Source organism: Sphaerodactylus townsendi, unplaced genomic scaffold (assembly GCF_021028975.2).
Source record: "Sphaerodactylus townsendi isolate TG3544 unplaced genomic scaffold, MPM_Stown_v2.3 scaffold_20, whole genome shotgun sequence".
NCBI classification, from domain to species: domain Eukaryota; kingdom Metazoa; phylum Chordata; class Lepidosauria; order Squamata; family Sphaerodactylidae; genus Sphaerodactylus; species Sphaerodactylus townsendi.
Genome location: NW_025950363.1, coordinates 55,739 through 78,382, shown reverse-complemented (window position 1 = coordinate 78,382; position 22,644 = coordinate 55,739). Strand labels below are relative to the sequence as shown.

Here is a 22,644-nt window from a genome sequence, read left to right as displayed (position 1 = left end):
TGGAGCCAGCCTCTTGCCCCTGAGAGCAAACCCGCCGGGGGTCTGTCCCTCAACAAGGCCCCCTCCCCAATACAGCCCCCTCTTCGCCCTTCTTTTCCCCATTCATAGCCCCTACCCCACCGAGGACTCGTCCAGCCCCCCGCCCCCCCCCCGCAAATCTCAATCGCTCAGTGCAGGGAAGAGTCTGCATCTTATCCCCCCCTCCCTTGTGAAACTTTGTGCGGAGGGAAAGCGGGGCACCAGAGGGAGCAGCCCCCTAGGCTTTGCAGTGGGTCGTCTCGCCTGGATCAGGGCCTCCCTTCCGCACACCCCACACTTCCCAGTTTTGCCTCCCCGCCCCAAAGCCCCCTTCACTCACTCCGAGGCCGTTGCAAAGGCTACTTTTCCCACGTGGGTGAGGAAGGCAATAGCTTCCCCGCCCCCTTCCCTGGCGGCCTCGCTAGGAGTCCGAGCTCTCTGGCTTTCCTGTTTGGGAGCGGGGGCAGGGACAGGTCCCTGGAAGTATTGCCCCTCCATTGTGGTTCCAATGCAGCGACCCCACTCTTTGCAACCTCCCAAGGAGCAAGTAAGCGGCTGGGACCCCCAGTCTTTTACTCTGGGTATTCAATGCGTGCCCAAATGGGGGTGGCGGGGTTCGTCAGCCGAGTCTGCAGACAGGAGATCCCTTCCTCCAGGAGGGCGAAGCCCCGAGCGGAGGGCGAACAGAGCTCCGAAGGGACAAAGAGGTCTTCTATATGGGAGGGGGAATACGTTCCAAATGAAACCTCCCCGGAGTCTGATGCTGCAAGTTTTCCAGAGAAGCTCTCAGACGTGGTCATCAGCCGCCACCTGGCCAAAATCCCCAGTCCATTGCATTTGATTGTTTGGCCTCTTGGGCTTTTAAAGGTGGTGTGGACAGAAATAAACCTGTTCTCAAACACTCCATCCAATGCGTGTTGCCTGCCAGTTCTTTGTGGGCTGTTTGTGAGGACGACTGAGAACAGCACCAGGGAGCAGAGAAAGGGCAGGAAGGGCCGTTCAATAGAAAAAAATGTGCGCCGTCCTGAGTCTAACCTTGGTCAGAGAGGGCGGGGCGCAAATTTAATAAAATGAAATCATGAGGGCCAGCAAGAGGGGGGAGCTGCGGTGCCCACGGCTCCAGCCACACCCAGCAGAGCAAAGAGACAGCGGTGACGCTACAATGCGGCTAGGAACATGGGCTCATTCCGCACATGCAGAATAATGCACTTTCAAACTGCTTTCAGTGCTCTTTGAAGCTGTGCAGAATGGCAAAATCCACTTGCAAACAGTTGTGAAAGTGGTTTGAAAACGCATTATTTTGCGTGTGCGGAAAGGGCCTTGGAGTTGCTGCCTTAAATTTGTAAATTCACCCTATTCAAAATATTATTATGGGGTTGGGTGCACTATATAGGTACCGTCAATCCACTTTTACACCCAGAAGGCTAATTCACTTGTCCCAAGACAATGATGATTTTCAAATCTTGATAATGCAATGTACATACAGAAATGATTTTTGCCTGGCTGGGCTGGAATCTCCTTTTGTGCTCGGCCAGGTGATTTAACAGCTCAATCCTAAACGGCTCAGTTCAAAATCCTATGGAAGTTGTCACAATTGATGCCTCAGGATCAGGTCCCCAGAGAGTCGCTCAAGAGAGCTTACTCCCAGGAAAAGCAATCTGAGGGCTGCACTATTAGCTATGAGCTACGCGGATAATTTCAAGGGACGTTAAAAAATAGATCAAAAAATTGAAAAAAAAAAGACTATCGTATGCTTCTTCGGAAACTCCTGAAATTTGGTTCTGTTTTTTGGGGGGTGGGGGGTGGGGCTTGCAGAAATCAATCTGACTGTGGTTCACCAAATGGCAACATTCTTGCCATCCATCAGGATGCCTCTAAAAACGGGGAATACGCTACATCTCCCTTTAAAAAAGGGAAAGCAACCGCTGGAAAGAGTTTTGCAACACTGAGAGGCCCCATTCATGAGCGCGAGGGACTTCTGCTCGTATCTGATTGGCTAATTGCGAAAGCGAAGATTGCAGATCTCCACACCCCGCTTCATTAAGGGTTCCTTCGCTGAGTGTTTTGAAATAGGGAAAGAACGTCGCGCGGTCTGGGGGCGCTCTCTGATTGGATAATCTACCAACAAGCAGTCCGCTGGCGTCTGTTTGCGACGATCTTAATTTATGCGCTTTAAACTCCACCTGGTGAGATTCTGATTGGCCCTGTGTACCAATGGAGGCGTGCCTGTTAATCGTCATCTGAAAGGCGGCCTTTATGGACGCGGGGACGATGTGCGCATGAGCACTGTGGAGTGAGGTTCGTGGATAGAATGCGAGCGGTCGTTGGTTGGAGGTTCGGAGGTGGGGGGCGGCACTCTTTGTGCTTCTAAGTAGTCTGCACAGGCAACCAATAAGGGGAAGGCGAATTCCGGGGCGGGGGAGGGCAACCAATGAGAAGAAAAGAGAGGAGGGATCTTGGGGAGAAGCGGTTGGTAGGAAATGCGGACCTAGAAGTCAACCAATGAAGTGAAAGTTCGATCCGGGGAACAGCCAATGACGAGGAAACAGAAGTTGCTGCGAGTCTAGGTATTATCCTTCCTTGTCACGCATTAGCTGTGTGAAAAGCAGCTGATATCCAAGAGATGTTTCTTACATGGTTGCTGAGATCAGATTAGAAGTTTCATCTTCCAAGCAGCTGTTAAAACCAGGGCTTCTGGTGAAAGGCAGACGAAAAAGCAGGGAGGATTCTGAGGTGCACTGAGAGTTTCAGAGGGTAGCTATATTGGTGTGTAGAACAGCGCAATCGGGGTCCAATTACCCCTTAAAGATCAACACAATTATCAAGGTTTAAGCTTTGGAGAGTCAAAATTATTTTAACTGGATACGGTTTAAAGGGAAAGCACGATTCACAGAAGGCTAAAATATATAAATGTTGTTCAGTAATAAGGGAGCATTGAAAGGGTGAATCAACAGTGTATGGGATTTTTAAGACATTCTGTTGGAAAGGCCTTTCATGATAGACCTCTGTGGAAGTTTGAAAGATCAGTGAAAGTACCTGGCTTCCAGTGTTTTGCGTAGTGCACAAATATTCCATGGATCATTGACAGCCACTCGAGAATGACAATCACAGTATGGTTTTCTAGGACAATTCAGCCAAATAACCCAAAACGTAGTGCGCACTTGTTCCCATTTCTCACATGTTCTTTCATACCAAAGTGTATTCCAAAACAAGGCAATGTGAATGTGTACATCTCACTGATGTGACCTTTTCTGTGTATTTCTCAGAACTGGGACTTGAAACCATGGACAGAAGAAGATATTTGAGCAGACAGCTGGACCCTCCTGCTGCCTTCAGAGCTCCAAGACCCGGTGGTAAAAGAGCAGGTTTATGATCTTGTTCCCATGTATAGGGATTTGTTCATGTTTATAGTGAGCTACTCAGAAAGCAGTGGTTCTCAACCCTAACATTTATCCATTTTACAGATGGAGAACACTGATGCAGAGAGTCTTAGGCGACCCCTGTGAAAGGGTCGTTCGACCCCCAAAGGGGTCCAGATCCCCAGGTTGAGAACCACTGCTTTAGAGTGTACTGCATAAATAGGAAGATAAATCCTTATCCTTCAGGGCTCTCAGGATGGGATTCCTCAGCTGTACTGTGTTGGCAAAATTAGGGAAATTGGCAACTACTTCTATTGTGAATAGTCCTTTTATTGATAGTATTTGAATTTTATACATGTGTATTTTAGTGTATGTTATGGCCCTTTGATCCTGTTTATGAAAAGACATAAGGGAAGAATGAGAGAAATGGAAGGAGGAGTTTATTGGGGGGAAAGGAACCTTTTCCACTAGAGGTGGATTGAAATGAAGTTGACAGTAGCCTTTGGTGGTCACAGCAATGGCAGCTAAATTGGAAGGTGGGCAAGCTGGTATTTGCTACAAATGGGAAAACACTCCAAGGAGGAGTTTCCACCAGACATAAAATGTACTAGACAGGGTCCTGTAAAACTCAAGAGAAGGATATGAATGCAGGCCTACCATGTCTGTTTTTCACTATGTACACATAGTAAGTGTGTATGTAAAATGCTGTTTTTCAAGGCAAGAGACGTTCAGAGGTGGGTTGCCATTGCCTGCCTCTGCATGGGCGGAGAGAGTTCTGAACTTCTATACCATGCTGTGTCTCTAGTTATCTGTTTCTGCTTCTTCCCAAGGCCCTAAGGGACTGATCCCGCCATCACATTTCCAGAGTCGGTCAGCACCACCCCTAACTGCTCCTGCTGCAGCACCCTTGAGTGCTGCTACTTTACCTAATTGGGAGGCCCTTGAACTCAGGCAAGAAAATCAGAGACTGAAGGATGAACTTTGTAGAAGGGCCCCAACAGGAGATGTGGCCAGTGGGGGCAGGGTCGCAGACCACACAGAAGACGCAGGATCCAGAACCAGGTGAAAGGCATTCTGTCTCATGTATTGTTATCTGATATAACTGACCCTGGATTAGGAAGTGGCGTAGAATTACCCTCTGATTCTCGAGTGAAAGCAAAAAATGGAATTCAGTGTTGCTTCTTCCCAAGGCCCTAAGGGACTGATCCCGCCATCACATTTCCAGAGTCGGTCAGCACCACCCCTAACGGATATGATTGAAGTCTACAAAATTATGCATGGGGTAGAAAATGTTGACAGAGAGAAATTTTTCTCTCTTTCTCACAATACTAGAACCAGGGGGCATCCATTGAAAATGCTGGGGGGAAGAATTAGGACTAATAAAAGGAAACACTTCTTCACGCAACACATGATTGGTGTTTGGAATATGCTGCCACAGGAGGTGGTGATGGCCACTAACCTGGATAGCTTTAAAAGGGGCTTGGACAGATTTATGGAGGAGAAGTCGATTTATGGCTACCAATCTTGATCCTCCTTGATCTGAGATTGCAAATGCCTCAACAGACCAGGTGATCGGGAGCAACAGCCGCAGAAGGCCATTGCTTTCACATCCTACATGTGAGCTCCCCAAGGCACCTGGTGGGCCACTGCAAGTAGCAGAGAGCTGGACTAGATGGACTCTGGTCTGATCCAGCTGGCTTGTTCTTATGCTAGAAAGAGATGTTTTGTCTAGGATTGCTAATCTCCATCTGGGCCTACAGATCTCTTGGAATAACAGTTTATCTCCAGACTGCAGAGATCAGTTTCCCTGGAGAAAGTGGCGGGCCTCTTTGGACTGCATCACAAAATCTCCCAGAATTTTCCCAAGCCAGAGTCGGCAACCCTATTTTCATCTGTGTTTGCCTGGTGAAGTTCAGATGGATGACTGTCCTGAGGCACTGATGCTTCATTGAGGCATAGTTCTTCCATTAGTGACCCTTTGTGGGGGAAGTGAACTGAAATCCATTCCTTATGCTCCCAAGCTAGAAGGTTCTGGAAAGGTGCCCCCTGCAGGAGGGAGGACTTTGTGACATGATTTGCTTTGCTACATCCCAGGTCCCTGGACAGAGAAGCTGAGCCCCCAAACATGCGTCATGCTCTGGCCATGTCCCACCAGGCTGAGATCATCTCTCACCAGCTCCATGAGATCCAGAGGCTGGAGGCTGAACTTGCTGCCCTGCGAGTTGCGTCGCTTCAACACGAGGTAACAGCAGCCAGTCGGGAAAATACTCTGTCCCACCTCCAAGGGGAACTGGCAGAGCTCCGAAGGCAAAGCCAGATGGAGTCTGCGGCCTTGAAGGCAGAGCTGGAGGAAGTCAGCAGGAGCAGGAAACTGGACCTTGAGGCCCTGAAGGAAAAACTAGACCAACTGAGGAGCCAGACTGGCCTAGAAGCCGATGGCTTGAGAGAAGAACTTGAATTGGTCAAGGAGAGATGCACTCGTGAAATTGGATTGGCACAGGGAGAGTTGCAGAGGGTGCTTGAAGAGGCAGAAGCTGAGCGTAAAAGGCAGGAGGAGAGAGCCCAAGAGTGCCTACAGACTGTGCTCAAGGAACATGAAGCTGAGGTAAGTGCTGAAAGAAGAGCATGCTGGGAGATGAGATTTTTCTGGGAGGGTGCCAATAGAAGAAGAGGACTTTGGATTTATACACCCCCACCCTGTAAGGAGACTCAAAGGAGCTTAAAACTCCTTCCCCTTCCTCTCCCCACAACGCACACCTTGTGAGGTAGGTGAGGCTGAGAGAGTTCCACTAGAATTGTGACTAGCCCAAGGTCACCCAGCAGGAATGTAGGAGTGTGGAAGCAAATCTAGCTCACCAGATAAGAGTCCACCACTTGTATGGAGGAGTGGGGAATCATACCCAGCTCACGAGATTAGAGTTCTCCTGCTCTTAACCACTATGCCACTTCTAGAGCTTGTGTGGTTCATTAGATAGGAACTGGGGAGACTAAGACCCCTTCCACACACGCAAAATAATGCATTTTCAAACCACTTTCACAACTGTTTGCAAGTGGATTTTGCCATTCCGCACAGCTTCAAAGAGCACTGAAAGCAGTTTGAAAGTGCATTATTCTGCATGTGCGAAATGAGCCTAAGTATCTAGATTTTAGAATTTCTTTCTTTCCACAGTTGTCTAGACTCTCTGAAGGCCACAATGCAGAAGTGTCTTCATTGAAACATCAAGCACAAGCACTCCAGAAGGATCTGGAAGCACAGCAGAAGGAAGCTACCCAACTGCGAGAGGAGAGAGATGTTATCCAGAATGAGCTTAGGTACAATCCATTCCTATTCTCTCTTCCCCCCCCCCCCCCCACTACCACCAGGGTCCCATTTGGGTTATTTCTCAGGTTGTCCTAAAGACAGCCTCATGTTTCTCTCCTCCAGTGGTTCCAGGGCAGAGCTGGCTTCCCAGAATGCTTTGCTGATGCAGCTGAAGACCTACGTTGGAGAGCAGGAGTCGAGGAAGCCCTGTCCAGAGCAGGAGCAGCTGATCAGCAGAGTGCATGTGAGTTCTCGAAAAGGATTCCCACAAACTCCAAGCAGGAGAGTTCATGCTCTTCAGTGACACCCTTTCTCTCCTGCCTCAGCACCTGGAAGAGGAAAAGGAGGCCCTGAAAACAACAGCTGAGCTCCAACAGGTTCGCCTGGCTTCCCTCAGCGATATCCTGACGCTACAGGAGACAGAGCTTGCCAGGAAGGTAGTAATATTTGGACACCCGGGAGGGTGCTGTTTTCTTTCCATACAAAATTAGTGGGCAGTAGTTAATCTGATTGGTCACAAATCCTACTGAAAAAAAATCTTCCTGGGGGTAAAACTACAGGGTAGCTGGGTGCCTAGATAACATTAATGTTTTGGCCTTAAAAGTGTGTGTGGGGGGGGGGGGAGGGGTTGGTTATTTATCCCATCTACTTCCTTGATCAAACACCCCCTGTCTGAAGTTCCAGTAGACAACATAGGTATGTGTCGCTTTTCCATTCCCGCCCCCTCGAAAAAAAAATTGGGGAGGAGTCAGGGCCAAATAACTCAAAAATTCCAGTTCCAGAATTCGAGTGTTGGGTGTGTTAGCCCTTATTAGGTTTAAAACAGAAATCCTAAGTAGGTCTACTCCAAAGTGAATCCTATTCAGTCCACTAGGATTGATTGATTTCATTCATTGGTTTTGTATACCGCCCATCCCCAGGAGGGCTCAGAGCAGCTTCCAACAAGTGTGAAATATATAACCACAATTTAACAGTTCTAAAATCATCAAAGCTTATACTATTAAAGCCAGATCTAAAATCCTGATAGCGATGATGTTCATCAAGTTACTCTAACTGGAGGGGGGGCGGGGAAGGGAGGAGTGGGGGATGCCATGTTGATGGAAACCACTGCTGCCTCAACCATATGCCTGGCGGAACAGCTCTGTCCTAGCAGGCCCTGCGGAACTGCTCCAAATCCCACAGGGTCCAGGTCTCACTGGCAAGCGAGTGTAGGATTGCAACCACAATCTCCCCGCCACTCCGCTAACTGTTAAGCTTATTACAGTGTTGCAGTTTAGATCCAACACTGTTTCTGAACTCTATTTGGAAGGTTAATTCTAATACCTAATAATGGCAATAACTTTCTTTTCTGCAATTCTTGTGTAAGGAGAACTGGAACAGACGGTATCTCTGAGGGCGTGTCTACACGACAAGCCTGAACAGTTTTTTAAACCCCAGGCCTTCTTTGCGGACAATGTTCTTTAGCAGAACTACAATTCCCAGAGTGCCACAGGGTAATGATGTAATGCTGTGCTTTAGTGTAGGCCAGTGGTGGCAAACCTATGGCATGGATGCCAGAGGTGGCACTCAGAACCCCCTCTATGTGCATGCAAGCACAAAGTTTGTCATGTGGGGGGGAATTGCCCCCCCACACACACATCTAGGTTGGCCTGGGCCACTGAACTTGATGTGTGTTCACCTCAGCGAGCAGGGAGGACTCGGCTGACAGGCCTGGTGCCTGTGCTCCAGGTGACTGCTGCCGGGGGGGTGGGGGGGAGGTGGCAGAGATGCTAGAGAGGCGCAGAGCGGCGCATGTGTGACTTGCTAGAGGCTACAGCAGGCTGGCCCCTGCTCAAGGGAGTTATTCAGGTTAAATTGCCACGTTGGCACTTTGCGATGAATAAGTGGGTTTTGGGTTCCAATTTGGGCACTCAGCCTCGAAAAGGTTCACCATCACTGGTATAGGCCCTAGTTCTCAGAAATAATATATTGGGTAATAAATCTTTGTCTAGACAGTATCACTTCAGATCAAGGCTCTATGACAGCTTGCATCTTCAGCAATAAACTCCCCCCCTCCCTTCTTATGGACCCCGGGAGTTCTTGCTTCCCAGTCTCCTCTATAGCCACAAATAATCTTATGTATTCAGAAAACATGGTCTCACCTGCATTCTGAAATGTGTAACAGTCGAAAGTCAGGATTAAAGCTTCAACTCTATATTTTTAGGAGAGCTAGGCATCATGCCGTGACCGGGATAGCCCAGGTTAGCCCAAGATCACCAGATTTCAGAAGCTTAGCAGGGTTAGTAATTAGTACTTGGATGGGAGACCACCAAGGAAGTCTAGGGCTCCTATGTAGTAGCAGGCAATGGCAAACCACCTCTGAACACATCTCTTACCTTGAAAACCCATAGAGGTCACCATCAGTTGACTTGATGGCTCCCAAAAAGGCATAATGATTTTGGTGTAATGTTCTTGAACCCTCTCAGGCCCCCCTCAAGGATCCTCTTCAAACTGAATCATCTCAGAAACTTCAGTGCCTACTGAGCCGGTGGCGGGAAAAAGTCTTTTCGCTCTTGGTGCAGCTGAAATGTCAGGAGCTTTGCCATGTGGACACCACTAGGTTGCTACAGAGGAAGGTAAGAACATAAGAACTAGCCTGCTGGATCAGACCAGAGTCCATCTAGTCCAGCACTCTACTACTCGCAGTGGCCCACCAGGTGCCTTTGGGAGCTCACGTGCCGGATGTGAAAGCAGTGGCCTGCTGCTGCTGCTGCTCCTGAGCATCTGGTCTGCTAAGGCATGTGCTCAGATAGAGGAGTGATGTTCTAAAGATAAGCTGAACACCCCAAAACATGTTTTTTTAAAAAACATGGAATGAGAAGTTGGGAACCAGGAGTCCTGGGTTGTGCAAGAGGAGGCTAAAGCAGCTCACAAGAATCTGGAGACCCTTGTGAAATGTTGAATGGAAAGAGATCCCAAGGGTTAGTGCACAAGGGAAACTGGAACTCAGTGCTTCGCTTTCCTGTTAATAGGTAAAAGAACTTGAGGACGATGTAGAATCCAAAGACCAGAAGGTGACTGTGCTGCTTCACAGCCTTGAAGACAGGACAGCAGAAGCTGATATGGAAAGAGTGAGGAACAAGGTGATGTTCTCATAAGCTCCTCACAACGTGGAGGTAAAGTAAACCTTGTGAGATGGGGCTGGAGAGTGCTGTCCTCCTCCCCAACACACACACTCCGAAATTCCCTAGTATAAATGTGTTGCTAGACTCGGAAGAGGCACTTCATGGCTGCTGCATAAAATAGACTTTTGCCGCAGAATGTAGGATCTTTCTCTTATGTGACCTCTGACTCTAGGAACTGGGTCAGACCACTGGAGAGCATGTTTAAGATCTGTCTCATCCAGGAAGGGACGTTGCGGACTATCTTATCACTTTCTCATTCCTTGCAGACTCTTATGACAGACGCATCACACTATAAAGAACTGGCACAGAAACTCCAGCAGAGGGCTGAGGCTGGTGAAAATGCCCTTCAGGGCTTGGTGGAGGTGGTCAGCAGGTAACGGGGAGGAACAAAGTAAGAAAGGTGGGACCCGCAGAATCCACCTCTTCACTCAGTCACTCGTTAGTCATTATTCTATTGGCTACTATTCGGCCATGATGTTCTGATGTACAGAAGAGCTTTCCCCGTTCCTTTTTTAAGTTCTTCTTTAAGACCCACGTCTTTAAGACGCTATGAAACCAGTTCCTCACTAACTAAGGGGGAATTAATGAAAGGAAGAGTGGAAGCAATGAGAAGGAGGAGGGGGGAAGGGAAGGCCAGCTATGATGTGATGCTGTTGCTGCCTTCAACCGTAGGCCTGGCAGAACATTTCTGTCTTATAGGCCCTTCAGAACAGCAACAGGTTCCGTAGGGCCCTGGTCTCACCAAGCGGGAGCCAGGGTCAAAATGGGTAACTTCCTGGAATATATTCCAGGCAGTTAAATTCTGACGGGACAGAAGAGAAGCTTTGAAAGAAGATTAATTGTCAGAATCCCACATTCTGGTATCAGTCTTCTTCGCAGGTAACAAAGGGGCAGGCAGGCTTACTTCAAGTGTTGTCTTGAAGCTTGTGGGGTGATATCTAAATGGCAAAGTAGGCCATTTCTGCCTGCTATTTGTGACTTTTTGATCTGGAAAATCCAGAAAATAGATGAAATTATGTTAATAGGGAATGGGGATGTCGCAAAACTTTGAAATCAGTTTTGAAATCAGGCTTATTTTTATCTTCACATTCTCTCTTTTATGTATTATTATATTATTATTTATTATTTATTTGATTTAATATACTGCCCTATCCCCGAAGGGCTCAGGGCGGTGTACAATATAAAATATCACATATAAAAACATGCATACAATTTAAAACAATTATTTAAAACAAGCCTAGGACGTTATGTCCTAAAACAGTTACGTCCTAAAACAGTGTCCCACGAAACCCGTATACAACCCTCCCAGAAAAGAATAATAGGTCCCGATGATGTTAGGGACCCATGTAAAGCTGGGGGGGGGGGGGGACCCTCAGCGGCCGGTCTCTCCAAAGGCCCGGTGGAACAACTCGGATTTACAGGCCCTGTGGAGTTCTCCAAGGTCCCGCAGGGCCCGGACAGCTGGTGGAAGAGTGTAGAGCCGTAAAGGCCCTGGCCCGAGTGAAGGCCAGCTGCGTCATTGAGGGGCCAGGGATCTCCAGTAAATTGGCCTCTGCTGAACGCAGAGGTCGAACCAGGACATATGTAGGCTTTCTTTTGATCAGCCTTCACAACAGCACTGTTTGTTCTTCCATTTGAACACTGAGACTCTGTGTCTTTGGCTCCACAGACTCCACCAACAGCTGACGGACCAGGAAAAGGCCTGGAAAGCTGTCTTGTCACGCCTTCTGGGATTGGGAAACAGAATCTCCTTCGCAGCCAAGAGGGTTGACACCATCCAAGGTGACGGGGAGCGGCTACGCACTTCCTAGAGCCATCCTAAGCAGAGTTATCCCTTTCTATACTATTGTCAACATAAAGAACTAAGGAGATGTGTGGATAAATCCGCCACCTTCCTGGATCTTATTTACGTTGAATACTCCAATGGCTCCTAGTGCCTGCCATCCCCCAGTTCTGATTATCTGCTCGTGTCAGAGAATCATAAGTGCCAAAATGTGTCAAAATAATTATTGCCTCCACAGGTAAACATAGATATTTGTCAAAAGATAATTTATAGTGCCCCGACCAGCTATTAGCAAGACTTCCCTTTTTATAAAGTTGCACCTGTCATTTTGTTTTCCGCAGACAATAATGGTATTGACACAGACAGCACTTAAATACGATTCTTTGACACCAACTTTTTGCAGCAGCAGGAACGCTCCTGCACATTTGCCTAAGGACTGCATTTTGTTCTTTTTGTTGAACCGAGTAGAAGTCAGTAGAAGTCAACAGTAAGTTTAGGATGGTGCTGCTAGGATGGCATCTCCTTACTATACCCTGACACAACATTCTTATCTAGCCTTCTCCCAAACCAGATGCAGTTTCTTCCCTGTAGCCAATCAAATAATTTTTTGCAATTTTAGCAACATCTTGGCTCTTTGTACAGTGTTCTGCTCTCAAGGTGTGAATGTGTGCAGGTATTACCTTATGAAGGTTGTCCTGGCCAGGGATGCTAGCTTTTAAAATATTTTAGTTTTTTGTTGCATATAGAATTTTACAGCTACGCTGCAAATTTAGCAGACAGGGACATTTAAAAACAACTTGGTCCCAATGAGGTGTTCAGTTGATGACAATGAAAAACAAGTTCATTTTCATGACTGCTGGACAGACCTCAGTTAACATCAAAATGTTCTGTCCGGCACAGCTGGCATTCTGCAAACCAACCCGACCTCTCCGAGGGGGAGGTGTGATCTTTGGGCTAAGTGAATACACTGTTCTGCTATGTCCAAAAAAAGTGCTCTTCTGTGATCTCCGTTAAAATGGTTCATATTTTAGACTTATTCTCTCTGTATGGCCGTTAAGACTAGATCAGTGGTCTGCAACCTGCAGCTCTCCAGATATTCGTGAACTACAATTCCCATCAGCCCCTGCCAACATGCTGGCAGGGACTGATGGGAATTGTAGTTCATGAACATCTGGAGAGCCGTAGGTTGCAGACCCCTGGACTAGATACTTGTATTTTTGTGTTTTTAACAGAAGCTGAGGTTCTTTATTTTTTGGTTTTGACATGGTTTGATTCTGTGCCCTGCCACACAGTCACAGGCACGCATGCATCCAGAGTTGTGGTCCACAGCATGTATCTTCCACCCCTGGGCATGGTTGAGTCATTGTCAGTACTTGTTTGTATCTTTGCAAAGACTGTTAAGGAAACAACAACTGAATGGAAAACTCCTGGTGTCCTTTTACCGCTGTGCTATAGAGAGTGTCTTAACCTACTGCATCTGTGTATGGTTCTCCAGTTGCACAGTGGCGGATAGGAAGACGCTCCAAAGGGTGATCACTACTGCACAGAGGATTATCAGCTACCCTCTCCCCTCCTTGGAAGAACTCTATAATTCCCGAAGCCTAAAGAAAGCCCAAAATATTCTGAGAGACCCGTCTCATCCAGCACACTCTCTTTTTGAACTGTTACCATCCGGCAGACGATACAGGTCTATCAAAACTAGGACAAAGAGGCTTAGAGACAGCTTCTACTCTAGAGCTGTGGCGATGCTGAACTCTGGGGCTTCGTGTTGATGTGTTTGGGGCTGTGTAGTGATGGGTGGAGGAAGGGGAAAGTGAGGATGATGTATGAGTTTGAAATTGTATGCATCGAGAAATGCTGCTGTAAATTTTCGTTGTGCGTGCACAATGACAATAAATGCTTATGCTTATGCTTTGCAGCAGAAGAGAACATCTTTGTGTATATAGTCAATTCCTAAAGTGAGTTACATCTGTATGAACAAGATAGTTATATTGCCAGTGGATAACAGAAAAATCTTTCTCGTAGGGCTGGTGTGCCAGAAAATAGCACTAGCTAAGCTTCAGCAAGGAGAGAAACTTGGCCCTCCTGGACCAGACCAGGACAGGTGAGTTTGAAGGCCTCACTTCGAAGCAGGATGAAAGGCAGCACAGTCCAGAAGCTGTTTGTGACTGATATTTCAATGGGCAAAACGCCTTGTGTCCAACTAATGTGTCTCCACAAGGACAATGGGAAGTATGGATTATTGGGATTTCCATTTTATATAAAGGAACCCAGCTGAGCCCCCCTAATAGGGAGAGAGAGGTTTATAAATATGATAATAATAATATTTATGTATTTATCTTTTAAAAAATATTTTTAATTGATATTTCAGAATTATTACAGATTTGTATATTTTGTATTCATCCTCCATATCCTTCCCCCCCTTTTTTCCCTCCCCCCCTTCTTCTTTTCTTTAGATGCGCAGCAGCAGGTCCATTCTTTTCAATCTTCTTGTCCATTTTTCTTCTATAATTCCAATTTCGCTTAGCCAGTCTTTGAATTCCATTTAAATCCACTTCATATCTTTTTGTTTTTCTTGCCATATTTGATTTCTTGACATTATGTCGAAAATGTCTAGTTGTATTTGCTCCCATATATATTCCAACCATTTCTGCATTGTCCATATTTTTTGTCTTCCCACCCCAATGCTATTACTGCATGGGCCACTCTGACCATAAATTTGAAAAGCTTTCTCTTCCTTTGTTCTATTATTGTGTAATCCGATATGCCTATAATATTTATTTATTTATCGATCTATCTCACCCTCCTTGACCTAGGTTGGGCTTGTCTAACAATACAGAAAATATCAGCAATTAAAATACGTAAATTATTTTACAATCCCCTCACTCAAATTCTCATTCGGCACTACATTTGTTACGTTAAGATTCTAGTTCCCACGGTGGCCAGCCCAGGAGGGAGAAACGTAATTGTATAACGAGAAGCCAGACTGCAAACAAGTGCAGAATCAAATAATTAAGTCAATCAGTAGGAAGACCGGCCATGGTCTAACTGTTTCTGCCTCAACCATAGACCCGGCAGAACATCTTTGTCTTACAGGCCCAGCAGTGTTGAACCAGATCCTGCAGGGCCCAGGGCTCATTTGACAGAGGTCCACTAGAAAGGCTCAGGTCCTGGTTGAGGGCAGCTGGACCCTTCTAGGGCCAGGGATCTCCAGCAGGATGTTTCCAGTAGAGTGTTTCACCCTCTGCGGGTTGTATTGGGAGAAAGACAGACAACAGCCCAGAGCGGTGGTTCTCAACCTGGGGGTTGCGACCCCTTTGGGGGTCAAATGACCCTTTCATGGGTTCTCCTAAGACCATCGGAAAATGGTCTTTTTATATTTTATATATACCAATTTTATGGTTGGGGGTCACCAATCCTTCGCCATCTGAAAACTGTACCACCAAACCACTATGGACAGGGTTGCGTGCTGGATTTCTGACCTCTTGTGGTGGTTTCCCCCTCAGACTTCATCCACCTTACGAAGACATGCAGACTGAGTTACAGATGCTGCACGAGGAACGGGACCGGCTCTCAACGGAGCTTAAACGGGGGGCGCAACTTATTGAAAAGAAGCTGGCTGAAGTGCAGGACAAAGGTGACTGGCGCGGGCCTCGTTCTCGCAGGTGTTGTGTCCGAGCCAAAGAGCTCCAAGCTGCAGGGAATTGCATGGCTGAAAAGGGGCCTATCCTTAGAAATCTGGCGTGTCAGAGAAAAAGGTTCTGAGCCCAGTTTGGCTTCCTTTTTTCTCAGGAGAAAAGTGAATGGAAAGTGTGTAAATAAATAGCATAGCCTTTTAACTGGCGTACCTGTTTTCTCTACTTAGAGAAGCCTTTAGCTCAATGGTTCTCAACCTGGGGGTCGGGACCCCTTGCGGGTCGAACGATCCTTTCACAGGGGTCGCCTAAGAAGAAGAAGAGAGTTTGGATTTATATCCCTCCTTTCTCTCCTGTAGGAGACTCAAAGGGACTTACAATCTCCTTGCCCTTCCCCCCTCACAACAAACACCCTGTGAGGTGGGTGGGGCTGAGAGAGCTCAGAAGAACTGTGACTAGCCCAAGGTCACCCAGCTGGTGTGTGTGGGAGTGCCCAAGCTAATCTGAATTCCCCAGATAAGCCTCCACAACTCAAGCGGCAGAGCGGGGAATCAAACCCGGTTCCTCCAGATCAGAGTGCACCTCTGCCTCAGTGTTCTCCATCTGTAAAATGGATAAATGTTAGGGTTGGGGGTCACCACAACATGAGGAGCTGTATTAAAGGGTCGCGGCATTAGGAAGGTTGAGAACCACTGCTTTAGCTGTATGAACTCTTCCCTGTGGTCAGAAGCAGCACAGCACGGAAGCAGGCTTATCACTTTCAATGAGACTATCTCCAAGCCTCTCACTCTCCTTGAAGCCAGGTGTAGAAAGAGTCTTAAGTGCTTTGGGAGCCCAGGACAGTTGTATTGTGGTGTGTGTGGGTGGAGGAAGGGTGGGAGGTCCTCTTTCCTTTTATAAACACTGTCTCTGTGTCTTTCCTGGACCCTTTCCATTCTACAGCCGAGTCTGATCTCATGGAAATGAGGGAGACGGTACAGCACCTGCAGGGGGTACTAGAGGCAAAAGTGGTGATGGAGCAGTCCCTGAGGCAACAGCAGGAGGCCCTGGAGAGGCAGCTGGAGGAAGCACGCAGCAACCTGAGGAAGGCCGAGGAGGCTGCAGAGAGCTCCAGGCAGGAGCTGGGGCAGTTACGAGAGGAATATGAGAAAGGTGCGCACATTTTGTCCCTGAAAATGGTAGAACTGAGAGCATTCTCCATTGCCTTTGTCAGCCCAAAGCGTCTTGACTTCCCACATGAGAGAGTCAGGGAGTTACGCCATATGGCCTGAGTCTGCTTCACCCGCCCATGCATACAAGGAGGGAAAAGTTTCAAATCAGTTGAATGTAATAATAGGACAAAATCCAAATCCAGCAAAGCCTTAAAGACCAACAGCATTTTCCAGGGGATAAGCTTTCAGAAGCCAAAGCTGACTTTGGCAGATACAAAAGGCTGAAAAAAGGTAACTGTTAGGGTATTTGTCTGATTTTCAGTTCAGGGCCTGTTCGTTTCATTGTTTGAACTCTTGTTTCTGGTATAAGGTCCTAGCTTTGAATTCTGGATCTTCTTTCTTGATTAGGAGGGAGGTAGGAGTTCACATGACTTCTTTTAAAAAAATGTTATTGTCTCAACCAAAAAAGAGCCAGTGAATAGCAAAGCAAGGCAGTTTTGGGTTGAACTTTGTCCCCATTTCGCACAAGGAGTTGAGTACTTCCTCTGTGCCCATGAAGATACTTGGGGGAGACAGCTGCTTCAGTTCTCCACCCAGGGGTGTAATTTCATAAAATGGCGCCACCTTCCCCTTAGCTGCACTCCAGCCCCAGAGTTCAAGGTGGGGTGCAGTTGAGCATGGTCTAAGGATACATATAGCAGGCAAGATAGCAGACGTCTGAGCGGGAATATGATTGAAGTCTATAAAATTATGCATGGGGTAGAAAATGTTGACGGAGATAAATTTTTCTCTCTTTCTCACAATACTAGAACCAGGGGGCATTCATTGAAACTGCTGGGGGGAAGAATTAGGACTAATAAAAGGAAACACTTCTTCACGCAACGTGTGATTGGTGTTTGGAATATGCTGCCACAGGAGGTGGTGATGGCCACTAACCTGGATAGCTTTAAAAGGGGCTTGGACAGATTTATGGAGGAGAAGTCGATCGATGGCTACCAATCTTGATCCTCCTTGATCTGAGATTGCAAATGCCTTAGCAGACCAGGTGATCGGGAGCAGCAGCAGCAGCAGAAGGCCATTGCTTTCACCTCCTGCACGTGAGCTCCCAAAGGCACGTGGTGGGCCACTGCAAGAAGCAGAGAGCTGGATTAGATGGACTCTGGTCTGATCCAGCAGGTTAGTTCTTATGTTCTTAAGATTTGGTATCTGGGTTGCTGCTGTTGCACTCTGATGTACGAGGTGTAAGAATATGTTTTCGCATGTGTGTGTGTGGGGGTGTGTGTGTGTGTGAGGAGGGGAATGTTCTTTCCTTAGCCATGACTAGAGCCTTCTTCTCTCAGCCCTGCAGGAGAAGGTGGTGGAAGTGGAAACTCAGCTGCGCCAGGATCTGTCGGAAATGGGAAAAAAGCTGAATGAAGCACAGAGGGAGCATACAAAGGCGGGTGAGCAGCAGAGTGATGGTCTAAGCCTGTTTTTGTTACCCGAGGCAGAAAGCTTACAAGGAACTTTCTCCACTGTGATTAAAATGTAATAAATAATGAACATGGTCCAAGGCACACTGGCTGACGCCTCTGTCCCCGTCCACCTGAAGGTAGGGCATGTGCTTTGTAGACAGAGGATCTCCACCGGAGTTCTATGACTTACAGTTGAAGGATCTCAGGTGGCAGGAAGGGATGTAAGATTTCTGGAAATGTTGAAATAGTAGGATGGGGAGAAGAAACTTTGGAGGAAACTGACATACATGCAGTATATGCTTATCTATTTGATTTCTATGCTGTGCTTACCTGGAGTCAGCACTGGGGAATAAAACGAGACTTGTTTCTATTGGGTATATCCAGTTAATATAGCAATGTTTTGCTTTGTCTGAAAAGTGTGAAATTGAGCGCAGTAAATCAGTCCTCCTAAGAAGTACATGGCAAAAAGTAAAACATTTATTCAAGTAGATAGTGTTCACATTCAACTTCCAATTGATAGAAAGGTAGAAACCTAATCTGAAGAATACCTTTCCTTATCAGAAATTCCCAGCTATTTCAGCGTCATGTAAGTGCATGTATGAGATATTGACTCTACATGAGAGACCTCCAGAAACATCTGCCTCCATTGCAGTCCATGTTGGAAGAGAAGCAATTGCTACTGAGAGAGGAGGAGGAGACACCAGAGGGCAGCCCCCAAGTTCAGACAAAGAGAGGAACAAGAAAACACATGCAACTTAGTGATTTAGTGCCCCCTAATGGCCAGGCAGGCTGAATCGCTCACTCCCAACAATTTCCAAGTAGACACACTCAGGAGTGCTGTCAGCTTTCCATAAGCAAAATTGCCAACATAGACAATACTAAAGAGGAAACTGCAAACCTCTGAACTCTATACTATACCCTTTTCCACAGAAAGATGTAAGTGTGGTTAGTAATAATGCAGTGGAAGTGCATGCTTATCCAGCAGAAAATAGTCCCAAAGGACTATGAATAGGTAGGTGGGCGAGCGAGCAGTGAATTGCCCCATCTTCACATCTTTAGTACCAGAGCTGGGCTGGACTCCTGCCTGGGACGTTGAAGAGCTGCCACTAATTAGAATAGTTTGCACAAAGCTAGATGGACCAAGGGTCGAACCTCAGATGGCAACTGTTTCCAGTTCTGCTGTTTGTCTTACTACTGTTCACCTGGCAATCTGCCATCCACCCCACCTGGTGGAACGCTCTTCCTCCAGCTGTTAGGGCCCTGCAGGACCTTGGTGGGTTTCGCAGGGCCTGTAAAACTGAGTTGTTCCACTGGACCTTTGGGGAGGCTGGCCGCGAATCGTCTGCCCCCTTCTGATGCCCTGTGTATCATCTGGGCATATAATCAGCGGCGATCTGCGATCCTCTCCTGGAGGGGTATGGAGCAGAGTGTTGGGGTTTGGATGCCACCTCTGAAAAAACAGGTTTATGCGAGTTATGATGCTGCTACTGATTTTAATGGATTTTAACATACCTTCTGATTTATATTGTTATATTATGTTTCTACTGTTTGTTGTTGGGTTTTATTGTACACCACCCTGAGCCCTTCGGGGGTAGGGCAGTCTATTAAATTTAATAAATAATAATAATAGTAATAGTAGTAGTAATGGAAAATGAGAAGGTCAAGATCCTGTGGGACTTTCGAATCCAAACAGACAAAGTGTTGAAACACAATACACCAGACATCACCGTGATCGAGGACAAGAAAGGGAGCATCATAGACATAGCAGTTCCCGGTGACAGCAGGGCTTCATTTGAAAAAGAACACTATGAAGGTCACTTCAGGATACCGCGATTTGAAAATCGAAAGCTTCAGCCGCCTATGGTAATGTAAACCAGCTGAGGTCATCCCAGTGGTAATCGGCATGCTGGGCACCATCCCGAAAACACTAGGGCAGCACTTGAAACATCTTCGAATTGATAAAATTAACATTGGTCAAATTCAGAAGGCAGCCCTGCTAGGATCCAACACAAATAATACGCCGATACATTACAACTTCCTAGGCTTCTGGGTGAGGCTCGAATTGTAATGAAGGCCAACAACCAGCTAAAGATCTGGCAGCTGGGAAATCTATAATAATAATAATAATAATAATAATAATAATAATAATAATAATAATAATAATAATAATAATAATAATAATAATAATAATAATAATAATAATCTCTCCCTCTCTTTCTCTGCAGTGGTTGCCCTACGCCAGGTTGAGCGACAGGCAGCAAGGGACAAAGCCCGCCGTGAAGAGATGGCCAAGCTGCAAGATGCTGCCACGCAACAGGAAACGGCCCGCCTTGAAGCACGTCTGCGGGAGCTCGAGAGGGACAAGAACTTGCTGATGGTATGGTAACTGGGTAGGGGTGTGGCTGCCCCTTTGCTAACTGTATCAACAGCTGCCTCCTCCTTCCTGCAGGCCACTTTACGACAGGAAGGGATGCTGACCCAGTGTCGGCAGAATAGGCGGGCAGCAGTCCAAGCGTCAGCAGAACTGACTGAGAAGGGAGCAGCTCAAACTCCATCTAAAGGTATTTATGTTTCGCCCGTCCTGTACCTGAAGGTCTCAGGGTTGGTCACGACACGATAAAGGTCATAAAATAACAATAAACCTAAAAACAGTTACTGAATATAACAATGAAACTCATTTGAAATCCAGAAAACCTCTAAAAAATTATAGCGCTTATGAAAATTCATTAAAAACCTATTTAAAATTCATATTAGCAGACGGGGGAAGCCATCTCTTCAGCCAAAGGCCAAGGAAAATAGTTGCGTATTTGCTAGTTTTCTAAATGCATATAAAGAAGATGCTTCGCACACCTCCGGGGGGGACATCGTTCCACAGTACCGGAATCACAACTGAAAAACCCCCATTTCAGGTCTCTACTTTTTTATTGTATTGCCTTTCCAGAATTCCGTGCTGCTTGAATTCCCTGCCATGCAGACCGTGTCCTTTTAGCTCTGTCATAGTTGACAGTTTAGCTGGTATGTTTTGTGTTCTGACCTTTCCAGATCCGTAGGTGCTGTCTACTTCCCCTCATCCCTGAAATAGTCTCCAAGCAAAACACCTTCTTTTTATCATGGACCTCTTCCTCTGCTCTCTCACCCCATGATGTTTCACTGCTTTCTCTCCTTCCTGTCAGAGTCCCTCTCGGCTGTGCTGAGCGATCTACAGGTCCTGAGTGCTGCCATCTTGGATGAGGAGGCAGCAGAAGAAAAGTTGGATGAGGATGGAAGCAGTGATGGAGACGCCTAGTTGCCTTTCTCACCGAAGAGTTTGCTGCGGGGAGAGGGAGATGAGATGTATGCATTTGGGGCTGAATAGAAGATTAGTACTTTGTAATAAATATTATTTTAATAGGCCCACAGACCTTTTCTTGGAAGGGTTCGGCTTTTTAAATCGTTAGGACTTCAGATCTTGGAGGCTGTCTCGACCTCCTGACGTTTCATTCCTTTGCTGTGCAGTCTCTTCACATGACATTCAGATGTGCTTAATGTAACAGTGTTGGGCACCCTCCCACCTGCCATGGCTGCTGCGTCTCTCTCTCCCACAAACACACTCGTATATATTTCTATTAGACACTGGAGGAAGAATGATTGAGTGCAGGGAAGCTGTGTGTATACCAGAGGGCTGCAACCTGCGGCTCTCCAGAAGTTCATGGTCTGCAAATCCCATCAGCCTCTGCCAGCATGGCCAATTGGCCATGCTGTCAGGGGCTGATGGAAATTGTAGTCCATGAATTGGCCATGCTGTCAGGGGCTGATGGGAATTGTAGTCCATGAATTGGCTATGCTGTCAGGGGCTGATGGGAATTGTAGTCCATGAACATCTGGAGCGCCACAGGTTTCAGACCCCTGGTGTATACCATGTCCCATTAGGAGTGTGATGCTTAAATTGTGAAGGGCAATCTTGGTAGGTGTGGGAGCAGGCCCAAGGAGGCCTTCTCTGAAGTAAGTCCCACTTTATTCAATTGGGCTTAGTTCCAGGAAAGTGTTCTTAGAATTCCAAAATTCCATGTCTGTTCAAACAAACTATTATCCTTGTGTGTGTATAAAAGCAGGAACCTGGGTTTAGTAGAATGACAGATTTGTATTTGGGATAAGATCCAGTGCTTGTTTACCCCAAAGTAAGCTCTGTTGAAGTGACAGGTGCCTGCTGTGTAAACATACATTAATCTGAATGTAGGTTCACATTTATTGGGGGCGGGGCTAAACAAATACAGGGATCAGCTCTCCTGGGGAAACTGTCCGTTTTGGAAGATAGACCCCAGCAATATAGACCACTGTGGTTCTTCTGCATCCTTAACCCTGTCCTCACCAATCTGTACTCACAGATCTTAAGGATTTTCCCAGCCACAAGTTGGGAACCTTTGAGGTATAGGCTTGCGCTTTAAAAAAAATCAGTGTAGGGCGCTAAGACCACCTATTTATTTGGATGTTCCATTGAAGTGAGAAAACCATAGATTTTGGGCTGTTTGGTGCCATCTGTCTGATGCATGTTCTGGCCTTCATGGTTTTCACATTCAGGGGGTGCACAAAGGGACCAAGTCAGGAAAATGGTGTCCGGGGCAAGCAGTGAAATTGTGCCCCATCTCCCGCGCACACATAAGGGCTAGGTTCTGATGGATTCACTGGTCTCAGGAGCTTTTCCAATTGGATTCACTGGTCTCCGAAGCTTTCCCAACACCAAACTGTCCGTTATCCCTCTCTATCCACTCAACCACACTTCCTGGATGCCTTTAGGTTTTA

General features: G+C 46.8%; 1 protein-coding gene across 7 annotated transcripts; it reads left to right on the top strand.

The window, feature by feature from the left end:
• Positions 1-451: 451 nt before the first annotated feature.
• Positions 452-21,258, top strand: CCHCR1 (coiled-coil alpha-helical rod protein 1). 7 transcript variants are annotated; one of them, XM_048482727.1, is made up of 18 exons: positions 452-565; positions 3,285-3,371; positions 4,208-4,439; positions 5,472-5,982; positions 6,547-6,689; positions 6,802-6,922; positions 7,005-7,115; positions 9,144-9,293; positions 9,690-9,800; positions 10,109-10,215; positions 11,512-11,624; positions 13,651-13,729; positions 15,132-15,262; positions 16,203-16,412; positions 17,752-17,853; positions 20,091-20,242; positions 20,315-20,426; positions 21,039-21,258. In XM_048482727.1, exons 2-18 carry the CDS (start codon positions 3,302-3,304, stop codon positions 21,149-21,151), a joined length of 2,568 nt encoding a protein of 855 aa, XP_048338684.1. In that variant the 5' UTR covers positions 452-565; positions 3,285-3,301; the 3' UTR covers positions 21,152-21,258. The 7 variants fall into 7 exon arrangements, with proteins under 7 accessions (XP_048338684.1, XP_048338690.1, XP_048338691.1 ...); XM_048482733.1 differs by lacking the exon at positions 452-565 and adding an exon at positions 2,289-2,316; XM_048482734.1 differs by lacking the exon at positions 452-565 and adding an exon at positions 2,341-2,360.
• The last annotated feature ends 1,386 nt before the right edge of the window (positions 21,259-22,644 follow it).